At 32.4% G+C, this 19,457-nt stretch overlaps 1 protein-coding gene across 1 annotated transcript in view; it reads right to left on the bottom strand.

Moving 5' to 3' along the window:
* The window catches only part of LRRIQ3 (leucine rich repeats and IQ motif containing 3), a 205,454-nt gene that overhangs the window by 34,647 nt on the left and 151,350 nt on the right, over positions 1-19,457 (bottom strand). The window contains exon 6 of the mRNA XM_001497830.6: positions 19,284-19,413. Within this exon, the coding sequence (XP_001497880.4) occupies positions 19,284-19,413 (130 nt within the window). The remainder of the gene's footprint in view (positions 1-19,283; positions 19,414-19,457) is intronic.

Raw genomic sequence — 19,457 nt, 5'->3', positions numbered from 1 at the left:
GGGAAGCTGAGAAATGCAGAGAAACAAGTGGAATATTTTCTAAGCACAAAATCATTGTCACAGGTCACCAAATATCCTTTGATCCATTTTTCCTAAACATTGAACACATTCCCGAAGGGAGACAACTGAAAGTCCTATCAAATCCAGAATCTCTAAATGTGGGCAATAGTCTCATAATCAGGTCTGGATAAGGTTTTAGTCCCAAGACTAATGAATTAAAAAGACAAGTCATCTGCCTCCTGCCTTACCCATCCATACACATATTGAACATATAAAGTTGGACTAGGGAAAGGCCAACCACGAATGGGAAGAACGGGAGGCACACACTAGCTAGCTACTGGTTCACTCTGTGAAGTTCTCTTATTTTCAGGTATGGGTGGTTCCTGGATTAGTCCCTGATTCTTTTTGTGAGTTCTGTCTTCTGGAGGTTGTTCCTTTTTCGTTTTCCTCCTTGACCATATCTCAGGTGGGAGAATTGCCCACCTTGGAGGCCACAAAGTCTTTTTCAGTGAACTTCCTACTTGCTAAAGACTGGGGACTCAAGTGTATATTTAAGTCTTGAATGGTCAAAGGTATTTCATACTAAGATTCTCTGGTAATACCCTTATATTAAAACTTCACATGTTTATCCATTTTTTTTCTGTCAGTTCCATGTGCCATTAATCACATTCAAAGTTCTTTTGGAGTCATATGTAGTGTTCAAATCTTCCTTTTCTTTCTTACTTTCTTCCATTCTCACTCTAATGATTTAACTATGAAGCTATCTGGAACAATAGGTGGGAAACCCACACGCTTAATCTAAATTATCCTGAGTCATCATTCCAAACTAAGAGGTTTGGGCCTTGTCTCAAAGACTTACGAAATTACAGGTTTTATTATTTGAGATTATAGACGCAGACAGCTTCTCCAAAGGTAAAGGCCCTAAATTTCTGAACACTCCATTCTCATTTATTTTGCCTTGAAAACCAGCTACTTTGCTGAGCTCTTCTTTTTTCTATAGGGTAACTTGCCAAAGACAGTCCAGTACAACCAACACACAGAATCAATACTCTGTTTTTCAACTTTTTCCCCTAGAGCCATAAGTTAGTAGACACATAGTTTGTCTTCCAAGTTGTCACAGGGAAATGCTTTGCTATAAACCTTGGATTGCCATTTTTCTAGTCTCTGACATCATTTTTTTAATCTGATCACTAAGATAAGACTATATTTAAAGTTTTTGTTATAGTATCAATTTCTGTATTTATCAGCATAGTTAATCTTAACTTCTATCACGTGTAAACCTTGAAATCTCAGTAGCTTAGCACAGTAAATATTTATCTATTCCTCATATGGGAACCAATGTGTGTCAGTAGGACCTCACAGATATGCTAATGGAACACATGGCCTACAAGATCTACATAGCAGAGGAAGAGAATGATGCTCTTAATTGCTTTCACTCTGAAGTGGTAAGTTTCACTTTTGCTCACAGTCAAGTGGACAGAAATGATCACAATTCCTATCTATCTGCATGGGAAGATCGGCAATGCAGCGAGTATACAGGATATATGTCATTGTTTTTTAGAATCAGAAAATAAATCTAAATACATCTGACTTCAAAGCCTATTTTCTTTCCCTCAAGTTTTACTTACTTTCATTTGAATTTAACTTCCTCCCTCTCCTTTCTTGGTCTAAGGACATTAAAAATATTTAAAAAGCAATTTGAACTACTATACTGATATAAAAGAAATTTTTTTTGCTTTTAATTTTAAATCTGGCAACAAAGATTTCTATTTTTATATGCATGAGTATGCTCTAATTGCTCATCTGAAGTAATTTAGTTGATACTATTTTATATTCTGGACTAAATTCAGTAATTCCAGCAAACAATTTAGGAGAAAAGAAAAAAAAGCACTGTTAAAATTGTCTAAAGCACAAGTGAGTTGAAATCAGCAAGATATGATAAACTGGATGAATTTGGAAGAAATATGTTGGAGGCAGAAAATGTAATGTGTTTCAATGGAAACCATAAAATCTCCTTTAGAGTCTTCATTTCAAACTCGTAAGTGGATTTAGAGCGAGATGAAGTATGTAATGGAGGTAAAATAACTAAAGATTGTATAAATCTGATCACAGGCACTTTGATATAGTGACCCTCAAATAATTAACCCTTTGACCTTATATTCAGAATAGGAAATAGCAGTTTTGTTCTCAGAAATATCTTTTATATAACTGCTGGTACTTTTTGTAAAGGATTTGAATTTACTTCTTCATAACTATATCTGAAATATAAATGCTGCTCTGAAATAACTGTAAAGGATTGGCCCATCTTCCAGCTACACATTCTAAAAAGGCTTAAAAAAACACTAACATAACACACACTTTTAGGGTCACAGCGTCTGTCTGGTATGCCATATCCTTTCAGTATAAATCAAGAAATTGATCTGTTTAATTTCTAACACTGAAAAAAATATCTTAAAATATAAGATAGAATAGCCATTCATGAAGCATCATCTCTCTCTAAAACATTTGACTTGCAGTGATATATCATTTTCATACGGAAAAAAAATTTGGTTAAGCAATATAAAATAAAAACTAGAAGGAAAAATAGGTTTAACAAGTTAAAAGCATCTATTTATTACAAGCTAATAATTAGTAAAACAGGAATTTGGGATAATATTTACAATAAAAGCAATCAGCAGTTATGTTGTCATGTATAATTTGATTGATTTATTTGATAATATAAGTGAGAAAATATAATACCTATCATTATTCACAAGTTATAGGCAGGGCCTTTTAACTTCAGAATCTGATAGAAGTTCCACTGAAACATATAATATCATCCTTACAACTAATAGGCTAGCTCCATAAGGGTAGGGTTTTATATGCCTTGTTTACTGTTGGATTTTGAATGTCTAGAGCTGCTAAAAATATATATGTAGTAATAACCTAAAATGTACTAAAAAAATATAAGTATAATAAAATACTCTCTAAATTTCCAAACCTGTTATGGGGTGGGAGGAAGGTGTTAAAGCGTCAGTCGTTCATTCTGTTTATAAGGTGGATGCCCACGGGGAAAGGAAAGAAGGCAGGTGATCTAATCTAATACCCATGTCAACTTGGACCCCAGAAAAAATGGACAAATGATATTTTCCAGAAGGAAGAGACCTTATCTATTGAATGCCGTTAGCAGAACGGTGCCTGGCTAAAGGATTGCTTATGTTAAATAAACCCAGAACCCGTGAGTTTACACTCTCCGGGAGAATGTAGTATAAACTATAGAACTGTCTGAAATATAAAACAGAAATATTTCATAATATAGACACTTGCCTCTGTATGAGGTAAACCCATAAACTTCACTAGAGATTGCATCTATTTTGCTGGGCCACAGGTGCATGTTCTTCAAGGGAAGAAAGAACCTGGAGAGCGACTCTTGATGTCCCAGATCTCTCCCTGCTTCATTTGAGCCTCTTGGGTATTTGTATCCTTGAAATTATTACAGGCATATCTTGTTTTATTGTGCTTAACAGATATTGCATTTTTTACAAGAGCCTCTACCAGCAAAACAATTACGACTCACTTAAGGCTCAAACGATGGTTAGCACTTTTTAGCAATAAAGTATTTTTTAATTAAGGAATGTTTATTTTTTTAGACATAATGTTTTACACACTTAATAGACTACAGTATAATATAAACATAACTTTTATATACAGTGGAAACCAAAAAAATTCATGTGACTCACTTTGTTGTGATATTCATTTTATTGCAGTGGTCTGGAATGGACCCCGCAATTTCTCCAAGGTATGCCTGTAGTAAAGTTTGAGACAAGAATAAGATGTTTGATTTGTGAATCTAATTTGACAATCCACTCGTGTTAAATTTGGCTATGAATGAGAGAAAATGAGGATGGCACACAAATTGTGTAATCATATATCATTCAAATTGGAACATCTTCGAGACTGAGAGGCACTGTTATTAATAATTATACCAAGACAACAGGCACTAATTGAGACTTTTCAGGGCAAAACTGACACATATAGTCATTGTATAAATAGCCATGGGTCCCTCATTCAGTAGTGTATTTGTTTATCTGGTAAATATTTTCAAAGTTTTGCCAACTTGAAATGTCCTGGTGATAAAGTGAAGGGGAAAATATGGTCCCATGTAGGAGTTGCGATACTCGGCAATATACGAATTATGAATTATTCTGGCTGATCTTATAGCAACAATATAAGGATCAGAAAAAACACTGTATGACAATTATATGTTATTTCTAAGTAAACATTAAAAATCATATATCACTCTTGTGGATAGTTTGTTTATTCTTGTATTTATCTGTATAAATACTAATATTTCATAATGATATCTTTAAGTTGGAATTATAGTAACAGATGATATGAGTAGCGCTCAGACTAATTCATGTTCTTTGAGAATAACTGAGCATTTCATGTGTCTCAAGGGAATCTTATGCAATGCCTAACGCTTAGGAGTTGCTCAAGGTATGAAGATATAAAAACATACCATTACATGCTGGGGTAGACTTTTTTTGGAGATTTTAGAGGCAGCATAAAAACTTATTTGTGATCTAAATTATGTGATTCCTGTTTTTATCAACTAATTAAAGGAACATGACTGAGTCTTCATTTGACCCATGAACTCCTTGAAATTATAAATAAATGAATGCGTGCTCATCTGTGCATTTTTCAGAACAGAGAGAAATTATTATTTTTTAACATGTTCTTAAATTTCATCAGATTTGGATTTGTGATCAAAGAAGAAAAAAAATTAAAAATCAGTGCTCAAGGGGAATAGTATCTAGGGGATAAGTCCTCTTAGCAATGACGCATATTGTGTGACAATGATGGCTCACATTCATGCTCAGATTAATGACAGGGTTTCTGGCCTAGTAGGAGTTAGGTAGCAGTTAGGACCACTTTGAAAATATTAACCTGTAGCCATTCATTCAAATCCCCTGTACCTTAAAAGGAGAGGGGTAATTACCTAAATACCTTTACCAAACTCTCTTTCACCTATTTAACAACATATATTTTTTAAACTCTGATATCCAGGATTAACTTTGAGTATAACGCTTTGATTATTCAAATATTCAGATCCTAATTTTTCTTATACTTCATACATCAATGATCAATTTTCAAATTATAAATATAAAAAAATTATAACACTAAAAACGTCTTTGGATTATAATTTAAGAATTCTGTTATTCAGAAAGTTGATTTCTTTATTTCAGTACCTTGAGGTCATTATGAACATAAAGATTATAGATTTTAAAACTCCTCAAAAGAATTAAATTAGGTAATGTCTTCAATTTACTTCCATTCACTCTTAACCTTTGCCAACATGGCTCCGGTCTCTGCCACTTTGCTGAACTTACTCTCTGTCAAGGTCACTGTTAAGTTTCCATGTTCCAAATTCAATAAATACAGTTTTGTTCTCCTATTTCAAGACTTTTTAGTGAGTATTCAATATAGTTGAACAGTCTATTTTTTTAATTAAATTATTTTTATCAAATTGGCATATGTGCATATTTTTAAAAAAATCAAACAGCTTTATAAAACATAAAATTTGAAAAAAAATTCTCATTAATAGTGACTACAAAAATAAGAAATCAATACTAAGTATTGATCAGAAATGTTATGCAGTTATTTTAAGCATAAAATAGAAATTCACATTTACAGAAAGAAGTTCCAGTTTATTATTCAAAATATTCCAAATATTTTATTTAGAAGTTTCATATGTATATAAAAATACATATAATACACCTACATATATGTATGTTACCTAATACATTATATTTTATTATCCTTATCATAATTATATAATATAAAGAAAACAATACAATTTTTTACCAAGCCCTTTTACAGTCTCTTCTAAACCATTCTGTTTACCTCAGTGTGCCATGCAAATTTTATCATTTTTAACACATACCATGATTTGAGAAAGTTTAAGAAATACTGCTCTATAAGCTCTCAGAACAGCTGTTCTCTGCCTTATCTCAAGTGCACATAGTTACTCTATAAACTTGTTGAAACAATTAATGAATAAAAGGATAAAACACATAATTAGATATAAAAGGTATAAGGAGCTTTTATGGAATCCTTGTTGACTCTACAGCAAAGCATGACAGTTGAGAGGGAACAAGGAATTACTACTATCTATTTGCTTACTTATTGCCACGCGATTTCTCTCTCCAGGATATGGGCAGATTTCACTTACACATTGATTCAAGATTACTTAAGAATAGTTTGTGTGGGTACAATACACTGCCAGACGTTGTGAAATCAGAGATAAAAAAACTCAGTCAGTTTTCAAGGAATTCATATTTGGGCAAGGGGAAATTTTGCAAAAACAACCATAACAAAAGGTACCAACAGAGTATTGTGGGATGCGTAAGATCAAGGCATTAGTTGTAATTACTGGAGAGAACAAAATGCAGTGGAGAAAACAAATGTAATTACAGTATTGCAGAATAAGCGGGTTTCAACAGGCAAAAATAAATGGACTTTATAGGTGGAGGAAAAAAACATAAGCATAGGCACAGTGTTATACTCTTGGAATTATAAGCAGTCTGTATAACTAGAACATAGCCTTTGTAAAGAAGGAGAAATACTGAGATACGAGGCTAGAAAATAACCCCAAACCAGATTACATAAGGACTTGAAAGCCACACAAAAAAATTTATTCCATAGGCAATGATCTTCTTTTTAAAGTTTAGAAGAAGGAAATCATATAATCAAATATATGTTTTTCAAATGATGTATTGGTATCAGAAAGATTAGTTGGAGTTTATTGGAATAATTTGGGCAACAAAAAATTCATATGAAGATACGGCCTGTGGATGGTGGATCACAATGTAGGTAGATTCTCTCTAAGGTTTTGAAGGGTAGCCAATCTGAAAAATTGGTGCGATAACACCAAATGTGAGTGTCTTATCTATGGAGCTTGGTGGTCTCTGCCAGAGAGCTCTGCCACATAAGCTCCTTGAACTTATCTGGATTGGCATAGACTAGGGTCTATTAATACACTAAACTTTATTATGCTTATTACATCAAAATTATATATTTATATATAATTGAATTGGCAATTTCACAATACAAATTATCAAATAGAGAATCCAATACCCTTAGGAATATGACCTCACAGGCTAAACCACATCAAGAGAAAGATAATAAACTGAACAACAGATGTTAATGTGAGCAAAATTAGATAGAATAAAAATTTTAAATAATTATATTGAATGTATCAAAAAAGAAAAAGGAAGAAGTAATAAGAAATGGGAATATGAAAAAATAGTAATAAAACTATGTAAGTGAAAACCTTAGGTAGGAAGATGATACAAATAGTAAAATGGATGCAACTGAAGAATAATTCATGAGTTAAAGATCAGATTAAGGAATTCTCCCAAAAGAAGTCTTGGAAGGGTGAAGAGATATAAAATAAAAAAAAAAAAATTTGAAAGATATGGAGGATATAAGTAAAAGTACTTAGGCAACTAGTGTCCCAGAAGGAGAGAAACGTAAAAATGGAGAGGAGAAAATTTGTGAAGAAATATGGAATGTACATGAAATAGAAGAAAGCAGGAGGAAAAACACCTCACCTATATATACTATAGTGAAATTTAAGGATACCAAAAACAGGGAGACAACTTTAGAAACTTCTAAAGGAACAAGAATCAACTGACATCAGATTTCTCAATAGCAATACTGAATGCAAGAAAATAATGGAGTGATATTTTTAACATATTGACAGAAACTAAATTTTGAACATAGACTTTAAAATTTAGCCATCTTATTGTTCAAATGTCAAGGTAAAAAAAATAGTCTCTGGGCTAACAAGTGAAGGAAGGTTTTCTGCTATAGCCTTACATTATAAACAGTTTTGAAGGAAAGTGAGATAAAATAAGATGAGAAATAAATCTAGGAGATGCCGCAAATGATATGGAAAGTAACGTTGATCAAATAATTAGATAAGATTTGCTGTTTCTTAAAAAAGAAAATTTCTTAAAGCTAAAATCAAATAGAACAGAAAGAGTGTATATATATATATATATATATGATGACACAATTAAAATCTACACAATAATAGGACTGGATCCTAGATAAGAGAAAGAACATTAGTCAGACAGTTGGCAAAACATAAATATGGTTCACAGATAAGTTAATAGTATTATATTAGTGTTAACTTCATGGTTTTGATAATTGTACTCTGATTATATAAGATGATAACATTTGGGGAATGGGTGAAAACTTTCAATAATAATTTGTCATTAGAAAATAAAAAGTCAAAGAGCAGGGGGAATATAGATATCAAATATTAAAAAAAAAACAAGAAAGAGGGAAACAAAAACAGAAAGAGTAGAACAAAACGGAAAAAAAAAAGAAGATAGAAATAGACCCAATTATCTCAATAAATACATACATATTAAATAGATCAAATAGGCTGGCCCAGCTATTTGTTATTTTCATGATACACATATAAAGCAAAAGCCTAAAGAAAAAGGACACAAAATATATCAGGAAAATTTTAATTGAAATACAGTTAGTGCACCTATATTAATATCAGACAAAACAGAGTATGAGGAAAAGCATTATTAGGCATAAAGAAGGTAAATACACAATGATAAAAGGTCCAATTCACCAAGAATATGTATGAAGCATAACCATGTAGGTGCTTAATAAAATCAACTCAAAATGTAGGAAAAAAATGATAGAATTAGGGAGAAGCAAACACATCCACAATTATAATAAAAGATTTCAATATATCTCTCTCATTTCTTGGTTCAGTAGACAAAAGAAAAATCAGGAAAGAAATAGAATACTTAAATAGCAATGAAAAGTTTGATCTACTGGACTTACTCATTTATTATAACTAGATTTTAATAAACACCAAATAGGTAGAAGCCAGGATTGAATTGGATTCTCCTTATGAAAATCACAAAAGTGAAAAGACACTGCTTCTTATGAGACTGTCACAGCACTCTTTCCACTCAGTACTCCTGGCATTGCTCATCTTTCAATTTAGGGGAAATGAGTAAGTAATCCAGCAAGGGTTTGCATCTCAAACACAATGCTATTACTTAATATTAACTAAATGGTAGAAGGAAGAGACTGCCAAACTTCCTAATCTTCCAAACTAAGGTCTGTTTGAGCCCAAATTTGAGTATGTTCAGAGAAAGAAATTATAGTAATTATTCTGAAAGGAAAAAGTTTATATTGAAGGAAAGAGAGACACTGCTAAGAGGAAAAGATATTTCTCATCCTACATGACTTTGAATATATGCTATTATGTAAAAATTGGTAAAATATATGAAAATAATCCTAAATAGAAAAATTCAATATTTGAAAAGTAACAGAAGATATTAGTGAGTGAAAGAAAATAAAAATAGTTTTTAATACTGAATTGATAAAAACTTATCCCAAAAATAATAATCTGTTCAAGCAACATCAGTACAATTTCTGGCTTCTTTTAAAATTAATCACTGTTAAAACAAGTATAAGACAATTGGCTGATTTAAATAAAAGAAATATGGGGAAAATGTTATTTATACTCTAATTCTTCTAATTATAATGATTTTAGATAAGTAAGATACTCTTCAACTCCCATGGCTTTTATCTTTCTATTTTTGAGGAAGATTAGCCCTGAGCTAACATCTCCAGCCAATCCGCTTCTTTTTGCTGAGGAAGACTGGCTGTGAGCTAACATCTGTGCCCATCTTCCTCTGCTTTATATGTGGGATGCCTGCCACAGCATGGCTTGACAAGCAGTGCATAGGTCTGCACCCAGGATCCGAACCAGCGAACCCTGGGCCAGGGAAGCAGAAAATGCAAACTTAACCAATGTGCCACCAGGCTGGCCCCTCCCATGGCTTTTTTGTGGCATCAGAAATATTAAAAATAAATAGGAAATAATAGAATTTTACATAAAATGGGCGGTTCCGCAATATCTGGAATGACAGAAAGAATGACAGATTTTATTAGATTTCACAGATTCAGACAGCTTAATCTAACACAACCACATTCCCATGCATATGATTTAATTATTACATAGTGATACATTTACAGTCCTCAGGAGGCACCATGGTGAAATAGAAAGGGCACTAGACTTTGAATCAGGAAACAAAGCCTGGAAATAGTACCAGCTCTGGCACTTCTGGATTTTATGACCTTGGATACATTATCTTAGCTCTTTAAACTCACTTCCCTCATCTGTAGAGCAGAAATAATAAATTAAATTAAATGTTACAATGTGACATTATCTAGCACTAGGATGGCTAACACATTTTAATGTTTACGATCAATTGGTTTTGGCTGCACAAAGCATTCACTTGAGAGGAAAGTCAGTCAGGACTCAGCATGATTTACGAGTGATGTTTTCCAAGGATTCAGATATCCCTTACCTGGAACAGGATAGGTGTCCCAAACTCTCTACTACCTCCTCTCCTTCCTAATCTTCCTTCCTCCTATATATTTAATATAAAATGTGGAAACAAACCAGCTCAATTTAAAATATCAATATAGACTTCAGGTGCAACAGACTGGATTAAATAGTTTAAACATATGTATATATATTTTGCTCCCTCTTTGCACCCCAGTACCATGATCAAAAAGGAAAAAAAAAATGTGCAAAGACAATGCGAAAGAAAGGCAGAAAATAGCAGTGACACCAAAATACATTTAGAAGCTGGAAAGCAGATGGATGAAAGATAACTGACAACAGACACTATAAAGTTGAAATTTAAGGTTTGATGTGAGGAAGCAAAGAAGAAAGCTAATTCACAATGCAGAACACAAAAAGGCAGGGAATTGGAGACATGGTTTAAAGATTTGTTGTAAAACATAATGAGATTAACTGATCCTTTGGCAACCACACATAACCAGGTCACTCTTCTACCCCTGTGCCCTGACAGGATTTATCCTCTGGAAAAGTTAAACCAGAGAGATTCTGGATTCAGGGACATCAGGTACAGCTAAGGATGGGGGATGAGGTAATTGACTGAAAATTGGGAGAGGAAATGGAACTTCACACCAAGTTTTGCTGAGAACAATGGCAGTTACTCATATATCACAGGCAAAATTTGGGAACAGTCTTCTTATGAAGAAACCTCATAATACAGGCCCCTGAATGAAGAGTCCGGACCCCACTTAATCACACATTAAAGCTCACAAGTCAAGGAAACCCAACCATATACAAAAACAGAGTTTCCAAGTAGCATTTCAGAACCTTATTCTTAAAAATGAGTGAACAAACAAGGATTAGCAGTATTTTTCAGAAAAGCACCAAGAATAAAGCAACTTGGGGGAACAGAAGAATACAGCATGCAGAAGAACCACTCACAAACAAACAAACAAATCTATATGGTATTCATATCCTCAGAGATGTAGATGTAGAGGAGATACTGTATCTATGAACCAAGAACAGCTGGAAGCGTGTATTTAGAAATTTGATTACATCATTTAAAATAAAATAAAAATAGAAGATAAAATTGAGTAAATATCCCATAAAATAGAACACATATAAAAAGAGGTGGGAAAATAAGTGATAAATAGTAGAAAAGTTAAAGGATCAGCCCAAGAGGTCCATCTGAATAAGAGGAGTTCTATAAAGAGAAAATGAAATGGAGAAAATGATGAAATAAATACAAGAATAATGAGTTAGCAACATGGCAGACTAGGAAGCCCTACCACCTTATTCTCCCACGGAAACATCAAACAAAGAACTGCAGATTGACTAAAATAATTTTATAGGAGCTCTGGAAATGAGTCAAAGTTTACAGCAACTAAGCAAATATCCAATCAAGAAAAAGCCATATTCAAAACAGAAATTTCATGGCATTTTTACTTGCCCTGTCCCACCCTCCCCTCAGTATGGGGTAGCACCATCAGGAAGAAGTAGCCTATTCTTAGTTTCTCTCCCTTTGGATGAAAGGAGCAGAGAAGAACTTGTTTGGAATGTTCTAGCCTGCCTCTGGGCTGCCTGAGGGACTGGTTTGGGTCTTGCCTAACTCAAACCTCAGAAGAGGAATGGCAATATAGTTTAGATCTCAGTCCGGAAACCACAGAAAGCAGTGGTCAGCACCACGGTGGACTAGAAACTGGAGGGGAACTGCAGATCCAAAGATTTCTGGGGAAAATGATTGCAGGCAGAGAAATAAAACTGAAAAATCTAAAGCCTCAAAATGAAGCTGGGGAGAAAACTCTTTGGGAAATTAAGACATTTAAAAGCACCTGGAGAAAACTGAAAGAAAATAAAACTATACATATACTGGCCCAGACAAGATGTATGTCCACAAAAGACCTAAGAAGAGCTTAAGCCTTCACCTTGAGCTAATCTCAAGGCTCAGGGGTTCACTAAATAATGAAATTCTTCCACGCATGTCTGCAAAGACTGGACAAGGTGTCTATTTTATAAATGCTCAATTTTTAGCAAATGATCACAAGGCATATAAAGAATCAGGAAGACAAGGCCCTTTCAAGGAACAAAATAAATCCAGAAACTGTTACTGAAGGAAACATACATATCAGACTTAATAGACAAAGACTTTAAACAATGCTTTAAGTATTCTCAGAGGCAAAAGAAAACACGGACAAAGAACTAAAGAAAATAGGGAAAACAATATACGAACAAATAAGAACATCAACAAAGAGAGAGAAGTTATAGAAAAGAATCAAACAAACTTTGGAGCAGAAAAATAAAATAACTGAAGTGAAAAATTCACTAGAGGGATTCAATAGTAGACTTGAATAAAAAGAAAGAATCAGCAAAATTAAAGACATATCATTTGAAGTAATCAAGTCTGAGGAACAAAAAGAAAAGAAAATGAATAAAAGTGAACAGAGACTAAGGAACTTATGAAATACCATCAAATGGACTAATATTTACATTATGGGAGTTGGACAAGAAGAAGAGAGAAGGCAGCAGAGAAACCTCTGAAGAAATAATGGCTGAACTTTCCAAATTTCAGGAAACACATGTATTGACATCAAAGACGCTCTATGAACTCCAAGTTGGATGAGCAAAATGAGACCCACAGTGAGAGATGTTATACATATATATATATATATATATATATATATATATATATATAAACTGTCAAAAGGCAAAGACAAAGAGAGAATCTTGAAAGCTGCAATGGAAAAGTGACTCATCACATATAAGGGATTTTTTTCAATAAAACAATCAGCTGATATATCAGCAGAAATGTTGTAGGCTAAAAGTGAGTGGGATGATATATTTAAAATGCTGATTTTTTTTAACTTTTGTCAACTGAGAATTCCATATTTAGTAAAACTGTCTGTGATAGTGAATTTTCTGTGGTAACTTGGTTAGGCCATGGTACCCAGAAATTTGGTCAAACATTATTCTAGATGTTTCTGTGAAGGCATATTTTAGATGAGATTAACACTTACATCAGTAGGCCATGAGTAAAGAGACAAACAAGGACATTATATAATAAAAGGGTCAATTCACTTAGAAGATATAATAGTTATAAACACACACGCACCAAACATCAGAGGTACAAAATATATGATGCAAACATTTACAGAATTGAAGGCAGAAATAAACATCTTTACAATAATGATTGCAAAGGAGACATCAATGCCTCACTTTCCATATAGGATAGAACAACCAGAAAGAAGATCAATAGGTAAACAGAGGACTTGAACAATACTATAGACCAGTTGGACCTAACAGACGTATACAAAACACTCTATCAACAATAGCAGAACATACATTTTCTCAAGTGCAAATTATCCAGGATATGCAATATCAAGCCATAAAACAAATCGTAATAAATTTAAAAATATTAAAATCATATCAAGTATGTTTTCTAATTACAAGGGAATGAAAGTAGAAATCAACGGCATATTTCTGGAAAACCAGAAAATTCACAAACGTGAAAATTAAACAACACACTCTTAAAGAGCCAATGAGTTAAAGAAGGAATCACAATGGAAATTATAAAATATCTTGAGACAAATGAAAATGAAAACACAATATACTAAAACTTATGGGATGCATCAAAATTAATGCTAAGAGGTAAGTGTATGCTTGTAAAAAACTACATTATAAGAAAAGAAAGGTCTCTAATAAACAATGTAACTTTAAGCTTTATGGAACTAGAAAAAGAAAAGCAAACTATCTCAAATCTAGCAGAGGGAAGAAAATAATAAATATTAGAGCAGAGATAAACAAGATAGAGTTGTAAAAACAAGAGAAAATTAATAAAAACAAGATTTGATTCTTCAAAATGATAAACAAAATTTACAAATCTTCAGCCAGAAAAACTAATAAAAAAAGAGATAAGGCTCAAATAACTAAAACGAGAAATGAAAGAGGGGACATTTCTATGACTTTACAAAAATAAAAAGGATTATAAAAGAGTACTATAAACAATTGTATGCAAATAAATTGGATAACTTAGATGAAATGGACAAATTCCTAGAAACACACAACCTATCAACCCTGAATCATGAAGAAATAGAAAGTTTGAATAGATCTATAACTTATATGGAGATAGAATCAGTAATCAAAAACTTCCCAACAAGAAAGTCAAGGACAAAATTGCTTCACCAGTAAAAAAGAATTAATAGCAATCGTTCCCAAACTCTTACAAAAACTGGAAGAGAAGGGAATACCTCTTAAATCCAATAAGGCTACCATGTCCTGACACCAAAGCCAGAAAAAGAAACTACAAGGAAAGAAAACCAATATCCCTTACGAATATTGATGCAAAAATGTTAGACAAAATACTGGCAAACTCAATTAAACAGCATGTGAAAAAGATTATACGTTGGGATCAAATGGAATTTATTCCTGGAATGCAAGGATGGTGCAACATATGAAAATCCATCATTCTAACACAAAAACAGAATGAAAAAAAGACACATGATCTTCTCAATCCATGCAGAAAACATATTTGATAAAATTCAACATCCTTTGATGATAAAAACTCTCAAGAAACAAGAAATAGAAGGAAACTACCTCAACATAATAAAGGTCATGTAAGAAAAAACTTACAGCTAATATCATATTCAATGGTAAAACAATGAAAATTTTTCCTTCAAGACCAGGAATAAGAAAAAATGCCCACTTTTGCCACTTGTATTTAATATAGTACTAGGAGTTCTACCCAGAGCATTTAAGGGGGAAAAAAAACTAAAACATGCAAATTGGAAAGGAAGAAGCAAAATTATCTCTGTTCATAGAGAATATGATCTTATATGTAGAAAATCCTAAAGATTCCCCCTCAACACATACACACAGAACTGTTATAATTAATAGATAAATTCAACAAAGATATTGGACACAAAACCAATAAACAAACATCATTTGTGTTTCTATACATTAACAATGAGGAATCTAAAAAGGAAATTAAGAAAACGATTCCATTTATAATAGTATCAAGAAGAATTAAATACATAGAATAAATTTAACCAAGGAGGTGAAAGACTTATACACTAAAACCTCTAATACATTGCTGAAAGAAATTAAAGATGACACAAATAAAGGAAAAGACACTCTGTGTTCACAGACTGGAAGATTTAATATTGTTAAACTACTACTTAAAGTAATCTACAAATTCAATACAGTCAGTATCAAAATCCCAATGGCATTTTCTGTAGAAATAGAAAAATCCATCCTAAAATTCAGGCATAATTTCAAGGGACCCCAAAGAGTTAAAACAATCTTGAAAAAGAATATAATTGTAGTTCTCACACCTCCTCATGTCAAAACTTACTACAAAGTTATGGTAATCAAAACCATATGGTTCTGATATAAAGACAGAGATATAGATCAGTGGAATAGAATAAAAGCCCAGAAGTAAACTCTTGCATACATATGCAAATTATTTTCAACAGAGGTGTTAAGACTATTTAATAGGGAAGGGACAGTCTCTTCAACATATTCTGGGAAAACTGGATTCCACATGCAAAAAAGCGAAGTTGGACTCTTACTTTATACCATATACAAAAATTAACTGCAAATCGATCAAAGGCCTAAACATAAAAGCTAAAACTGTAAAACACTTAAAAGAAAAGGCAGGACAAAAACTTCACGACAATGGATCTTGCAATGATTTCTTGGTTATGACGGCAAAAGCACATGCAACATAAGAAAAAATAAATAACCTGGACTTCATCAAAATTAAAAACTTTTGTGCATCAAAGGACTCTATCAACAAAATAAAAGGGCAACCCACAGAATGGGAGAAAATATGCAAATCATATATCTGATAAGGGATTAATATCATGAATATATAAAAATCGTACAACTCAACAACAAAAAGAAGCAAATAATACAATTAGAAAATGGGCAGAGGACTTAAATAGAAATTTCTTCAAAGAAGATATATAAATGGCCAAAAAGTACATTAAAAGATGCTCAACATCACTAATCATTAGGGAAATGCAAATCAAAACCCCAATGATATATGACCACACGCTCATTAAAATGGTTACTATTAAAAAAAATAAAAAATAACAGGGGTTGGTCAGGATGTAGAGAAATTGGAACTCCTGAGCACTGTTTTTGGGAATGTAGAATGGTACAAACACTGTGGAAAATAGTATGGTGATCCTTCAAAAAATTAAAACTAAAATTACCATATGATCCAGCCATTCCACCTCTGTGTATCTACTCAAAACATTTGAAAGCAAAGTCTCAGAGAGATATCTGTACCGCCATGTTCATAGCAGCATTATTCACAAAAGCTAAAATGTAGAGGCAACCCAAGTTTCAATCCACAGATAAATGGAAAAGCAAAATGTGGTATCCACGTATAATGGAATATTATTCAACCTTAAAAAGGAAAAAATTCTGACATGCTACAACATGGATGAACTTTAAAGACATTATGCTAAGCGAAATAAGCTAGGCACAAAAATACTGTATGATTCCATTTATATAAAATACCTAGAGAAATCAAATTCTAGACACAGAAGGTAGAATGGTTGTTTCCAGGGGCTGGGGGGACAGAAGAATTGGGAGTTAGTGCTTAATAGGTACATAGTCTGAGCTGAAGAAGATGAAAACGTTCTGCAGATGAAAGATATGGTGGTTGCACAATAATGCAAGTGTACTTAATGTACAGTTAAAGATAGTTAAAATGGTAAGCTTTGTGTTATACGTATTTTGTCACAAAAAAAATAACACAAGAGAAATACTCAGAACAGAGGGATATAAATTCTCAGATTGAAAAGCCACAATAAAGTGAATAGAAAGAAAATCCACCCAAGCAAACAAACAAATATCTATGAAAGAAACTGCTGTGAAACTCTAGAATACCTGGTGGAAAGAGAAAATAATAAAAGTTTCCAGTCAAAAGGGAAAAACAATAAACATAGGTTCACATATATCAGACTGAGAACTAAATGGCAATGGACTTCTCAAAGGGTAACACTGGAATCTAGAAGACAGTAAAGCAACTCTGAAAAAGTTCTGAAAGAAGTTCTACACAGTCAAATCATCAACCAAATATAAGTACAGCATAAAGACATGTTTAGACTTTCAAGGTTTTAATAAATTTATCTCCTATGTACAATTTCTTAGTAAACTAATGGAGAAGGCACTGCATTAAAATAACATAACAAACCAAGAAAGAACAAGCTACAGAACATGATACAGAAACAAGGGTCCCAACACAGTAGAGAGACAAATGAATTGTCCAGATCACAGTTGAAGAGATGCACAAAGATAATAGCTGTATTAGCAGATTTTGAGAGTAAGCAGTCCTGATTAAATCAGCAAAATGAAGACTCAAGCAGAAATATCTTGGAAAAAAAATATGTATACATATTGGCGTGCTTGGGGATAGTGGTGGTTTGAATGGTATGAGATTGTCAAACAAGTTTTCAAAAAAAATAGTATAAGAAAGCAAACATATCCTAATATATTGATTGGCTCAGCTGAGAGTAGTATTTACATAATCACAGTAATTAAAACATTAAATATTAATTAACCCCCAATTAGTGATGATATGATTCTATTGGGAGAATAGAGGAGGGGATATGCATGTGTGCGCATTAGGGAGGATTTATAAGAGAATTAAATCTCCATCTTTCACAGTGGAAATTTGTAGATAAAATCTAAAATTGAAAAAGAAATCTTAGCAGAATAAGCATATTATTTGGAAATATGGAAGTAAATAATAGAAGAGTCAGTTAAATTATTAAATAATATTGCCTTGGGGTAGTAGGAAGAGTGAGTAGGGAGGTATGGAACATGAGATTACTATTTTTTCTTCAATTAATTTTGGTTTATAAGCCTAGGAGTTAAATAATTGGATAAAAATAAAATTACTTTTAAATAGAAGATGCAGAGCTTTGTGAAATATATAAAGTACAGGGAACTAAGGGAGAACTGATGAAATAGCAAATAGAGCCACTGACAAATGAGGATCTGGCAGAGTTAGACCAGTTCATATATAAAGATGAGAAAATCAATAAGAATAAAGACACCACCATGAGTTTTTAAAAAGAGAAAGATTTAAATATTTAAGAATTAAAAGCCTGGAGGGAGGGAGAAATGGAGAGCTGTTGTTCAACAGGTATAAAGTTCCAGCTTTAAAAGACGGAAAATTTCTAAAGATCTGCTGTACAAGATTGTGCCTATAGTTAACAACCCTGTAATATGCACTTAAAAATCTTTTACGAGGGTAGGTCTCATGTTAAGTGTCCTTATCACAGTAATTTAAAAAAAAAAGATTTAAGAGAAACTCCTGAGAAAATTGGTAAGACCTTCAAATAATTTTACAAAAATGATTTAATGATTTTTCTTCTGATAGAAGAATGTCATCTGATCAGAAAAAAAAAATCCTGCAAAAACAAAAGAAAAATAAGTACATATTTGATAACTAAAATTTTATTAAGATGAAATATATTTTCATGTAACAAAAAATAATTATGTTCAAAGCCTGAAAGAAATTTAATATCACTATTTACTAAAAATAATTTATATTAATCTGATACTTGACAGATTTCCTGAAGGAGATACCATGCTGACATAGCCATAGACTAATAGTTCAATACGGTTCTTGCTAATATCCATTTTCCTAATTCCCAACTTCTACTCAAAATCAAGTCCTTGATATCCATGAAACTACTTTCTGAATATGTATATACATATAAAATATTGAATTAGATACAGATATTTTATTTAGAAATCTCAACTTATATTTCATAGAGTCATATTTATAGTCCAAAATTAACATGACCAATTTCTAATGAATTTAATTACTCTTCATCAAAGTATGTTCACTAAATATAATTTAAAAATTCATATAACTAACCTTTTTGAAAAAGATGTCTCGATTTTTTTGGTTTTACGTCAATATCTTTTGTTTTTAATTCATATAAAGCAGAGTAAACAGGTTTTCTCTGTTCGCTAGAAGTTTTTAAATCAATAGGAGAATATATATTCTGTGGAAACAAAACAAAAGAAATGAAACAATGATAATATCGCT

This window comes from Equus caballus, chromosome 5 (genome assembly GCF_041296265.1).
Source record: "Equus caballus isolate H_3958 breed thoroughbred chromosome 5, TB-T2T, whole genome shotgun sequence".
Taxonomy (NCBI): Eukaryota; Metazoa; Chordata; class Mammalia; order Perissodactyla; family Equidae; genus Equus; species Equus caballus.
This window is presented reverse-complemented; position numbering and strand designations above follow the sequence as displayed.